A 4,239-nucleotide genomic window follows, 5' to 3' on the forward strand; every position below is an offset into this window, starting at 1 on the left:
CCTGCTCGGCAGCCGGGACAGATGACAGGCGCAGATGTACAGTCAAACCAGCCAGAACCGAACCGGAAACTTTATTGTTTGGTCTTCAAAATAAAAGCAAGCCTGAGCTTAAAGGAATTATTTTAACTGCTAAATTACACTCAGTTGCTGCTCTCTGGTAAACGGCCTTGGGGTGGCATACATGCCTGTACCAAATGCAATTCAGGGGTGCATTACTCTGGCTGATTAGACACTGGGACTGGGAACTGGAAACCTGTTACATTTAAGAACAGCTGGTATCACATACTGTACATTACCTTGTTTTATAGTCAAGCTTTCTCACAGCCTATGTCTGTGGTATTTGGCCTGATGGACAATAGTAAAACTTCACTGTAAAGTAATTTTAGCTTGACAGCAGGCCTGAAGTGGAGGCCCCACTTTTCAAACTTGTTGTTGGCTCCGCCTCTTCATGCAAAGAGGTGGCAGTCCAAATGACAAATCTCCAAACTAGAATAACGTTGTCAATATAAGATACATGCATTTCAACCAAGTTGGTATTTTTGTTTTGACAAAAGTATAGCCATATAATGGCACTTTAGATAAATCAATTTGATTAAATGTAATTTGGGATGTCAACACAATCACGTTCACGAGGTGCAATAAAGTAATATTTAAGATTCACTGCTTTTTATAACTTTCAATTTTATAGCCACGTTTTTAAAATGTTTACTTTTTTTGTTAATGTTTGCATTACACGAAACTGCCAGTGCTTGTTTATTGAACTGAAAAAAAAAATGGTCCATTTAAAAGTGAAATGTGGCACTATGTGCGTACAGGCTTTATTTTGAAAGTCTTGACAGGAAGTCATGGTGTGAATTGCGTCTAACTTGTCGCTGGGGCTCCTGGCTCAGATACCGATCAGCAGTTGGCCTTGGTACAGCCGAGCCGGAACGCTCCTCGCGCGGGGATGTGCCGTTCCGCACTGACGTCTCGTAAGGTGTCACTGCATGCAGTTTGACAAATTTAAGAAGAAAAAAAAAATGTCCGAATGTTTTAGGAAATTACTGAATGTTTAGTGTGACAGCCTCAAGTTGGAGAAGTGGACCTGTTCTCGTGCCGGTGTTTCGGTTTAACTGGTTTTTAAGTTAACTGGTGATAGAGGCAGATGTGGTGTAGGCGTGGTCTCTCAGGACCCATTCCCGACTAACCAGGAAATAAACATTATTATCGCTTTCCTTCTATTTCACATTTATTTGTCGGTGTCTTGTGAAACTTTACGATAAAAACGAGTTGCTGAGCATTAATTCCTGCCCCGACAGACATTTATGCAAACACTTGCCGTTGTCGTTACGAAATATCAACCGTTGTCTGGCGACTGTGTCTCTTACTGCACGTCACGGTACACCCCGATCGACTTGTGACTATAACACTTCACCGTTAAAGCACTGTTTATGAAATGTAAGCAAACTGGTGTATTATATAGGCCTACTGTTGGAATAATAAATGTGTCGATGTATGTTAGCGGGGGACTTTTCATGTTATCTGTTATTTATTTGACCCTATCACTTCTATGTTTCGAAATGGGATTTTTTCATATACTGACTCAACTCAACTTCAGATATCATTCATAGCATGATGTATGTAATATTTAAGGCATAGTGAAGTTTTGGATATTTTAAATTACACTATCTGGAATGTTTTTGTAATTATGGATATCTAAACTTAAAATAACTATTAACAATTGGATTGTACATATCTGAAATTGCATTGTTTCCTAACTATAATGTTGCAACTATTCAGACATTCATAAGATTGACTTTCTACAACCAACACTTGCTCGAACTCCGGCACTTCAAGTCAATTCTACAATATGTGCCAGACACCCAGAGCAATAAAAAATATGTTTCTCTCCGACCCACTGTGCTATATGCAATATGCGTTTCAATAAGCGAGAGGTATCATTTGTATCTGGATGAATGAGTAGGCATTCTGCACATTAAGGAACGTGATTGTAAGGTTGCAACTTAACATAACCCATCGTAGCCTACATAAATATAATTACATCTAGCCTATAAATGCCTATGTATCACAACGTAATCTGAGCGGATGCACATGTTGCCACATCTGCATTCAGCTGGGTGTAAACCTCATATGTAGCTTATGTTTTACTTACAGGCTGTATTGAAATGTAACAGATATCAATACACGTAATCCATGTTGTAGTAGGCCTACTGTTATTGAATTAACTTGTGATGCCGTTGCAAGAACTAAGACCACAACGTAGGTAGCTGCAGTGATGCCTGTTTGATATACTGCAAACGTCAATAATCGTCAAAATGTTCATGCTGTCATTATTTGTGTCATAATTGTGTTTAAAGTGTTGGTAATGACGTTTAGCATTGAGTCAATGTATTTCCTTTAACACGACCTAGATCTTACATTGCATATTGAGTTTGAATTTGTGCACCATGTTGACGTGTGGAAACTTTGGTTTTATTTTCTACAACACAGCTGTTGTGTTGCCCATGTTAAATATTAGGTATTTGTAAGTGTAAATGAATCGATATGAGCCTATGACCGATGGTAGTACTTGTTGTGACACAAGTTAATCGGAGCGCACTGAGCGCTGTTCTGCTTATTTCAGCGGTCTTTATTTGTGTTCCATCTGCAGAGTCAGCAAACACTTCAGAAGGTTTAAATAAACGTCATTACCAACACTTTAAACACAATTATGACACAATTAATGACAGCATGAACATTTTGACGATTTATTGACGTTTGCAGTATTTCAAACAGGCATCACTGCAGCTACCTACGTAATCATTTCTGCGGAGTTTCTCATGGCACGCCTACACCACATCTGCCTCTATCACCAGTTAACTTAAAAACCAGTTAAACCGAAACACCGGACGAGGCCAGTCAAAGCTGCCCTCCAGGACACCTGCCAGCGGGGAACTCCAGATTTTTAACAGACAGTAGCACCGCGTAGTTGAAGTGAAGCGGCAGGATGAGACTAGGGGAAGAGGAACACGACTCGGACATCACGTTACCGTTTGTGCCGGCGGCGTGATTTACAGTTTTCCACCATGGAAGAGAAGTTCAATAGACTCGTCTTCATTCCCATTGCGGCCGTGCTCTTCTTAATGGTCGGCTACCAGTATGTGTGCCCGGCGGACAGCAACACCTGCTACTTTAGAAGTGACGAGAAGGGGCTTTTCCAGCGGTACTCTTCAGGGTTTGAGTTAGTTTACACCGAGGCGGACGAGGACCTACCCTCCAAAATCACATCCAAATTTAACTTCACGGAGCGGGACCTGGACAGGCACGTCGACTTCAGTATCCGAGGAGATGATGTGATGGTGTTCCTCCACATTCAGAAGACCGGCGGGACGACGTTTGGGCGCCACCTGGTCAAAAACATCCAGCTGGAGCAGCCCTGCGACTGCATGCCCGGCCAGAGGAAATGCACCTGCCACCGGCCCGGTAGAGCCGAGTCGTGGCTCTTCTCCCGGTTCTCCACAGGCTGGAGTTGCGGGTTGCACGCGGACTGGACCGAGCTCACGAGCTGTGTGCCTGTAGTGATGAACAAGAGGGACAAGAAAAGTGCCCAAAAGAACAAAAGGTGAGGTGTGACATGACCTGCTGGACAGGTCACGTCAATAAGTGGGCAGCCACTAACTCATTCATAATCTTAAAAAAAAAAAAAAAAAAAAAAAATACTTATTCAGCTTATTAACTCATTCATTCATGTGTTCATTTGCTTCCTCATCCTCTCATTTACTAGGTTTCTCTCATTAATTAACTCATTAATTCACCCATTCATCACTAACTGAACTCATATCTTTTATTAATTGATTTACTGGATCCTCTATCCATACTCATCTTTCCACTCACTCACTCTATTCTTTCTTTCTGTTAGGTCATTCATTCATTCATTGGTAACACTTTACAATAAGATACACAAAAAAGTAGGTAGTAGGTAGTTAATGATTAACGAATGAGGAATAAATGGTTAGTTAATGAGCAGTTACTGATTGACTGTGATTCAAGCACTAATGATTAGGTTGTTAGTGTTAAATGAATGAGTAACAAATGATTAGTGAAGCATTCAGAATGCTTCACTAATCATTCCTTAATGACTAACCACTCGGTATGATACTTCCAGGTACCACAATTCTTAACCAATGGTAGTGAATGCTTAACTAATCATTCATTAAAGATTAACCACCGCTCAGTACCAATGGTAGTGAATGCCTAACT

At 40.9% G+C, this 4,239-nt stretch overlaps 1 protein-coding gene across 1 annotated transcript; it reads left to right on the plus strand.

The window, feature by feature from the left end:
- The first annotated feature begins 861 nt into the window (after positions 1-861).
- On the plus strand, positions 862-3,711 carry LOC116676285 (heparan-sulfate 6-O-sulfotransferase 3-B-like). The gene is made up of 2 exons (XM_032507503.1): positions 862-1,095; positions 2,885-3,711. The coding sequence occupies exon 2, from the start codon at positions 3,066-3,068 to the stop codon at positions 3,603-3,605; it is 540 nt and encodes a 179-aa protein (XP_032363394.1). The 5' UTR covers positions 862-1,095; positions 2,885-3,065; the 3' UTR covers positions 3,606-3,711.
- Positions 3,712-4,239: the final 528 nt, after the last annotated feature.

The sequence above is a fragment of the Etheostoma spectabile genome, unplaced genomic scaffold, assembly GCF_008692095.1.
Source record: "Etheostoma spectabile isolate EspeVRDwgs_2016 unplaced genomic scaffold, UIUC_Espe_1.0 scaffold00002941, whole genome shotgun sequence".
Classification (NCBI taxonomy): Eukaryota; Metazoa; Chordata; class Actinopteri; order Perciformes; family Percidae; genus Etheostoma; species Etheostoma spectabile.

Bases quoted from the DNA above. Each gene is read 5' to 3' on its own strand.
- LOC116676285 (XM_032507503.1), top strand. From the start codon at position 3,066: ATGGAAGAGAAGTTCAATAGACTCGTCTTCATTCCCATTGCGGCCGTG.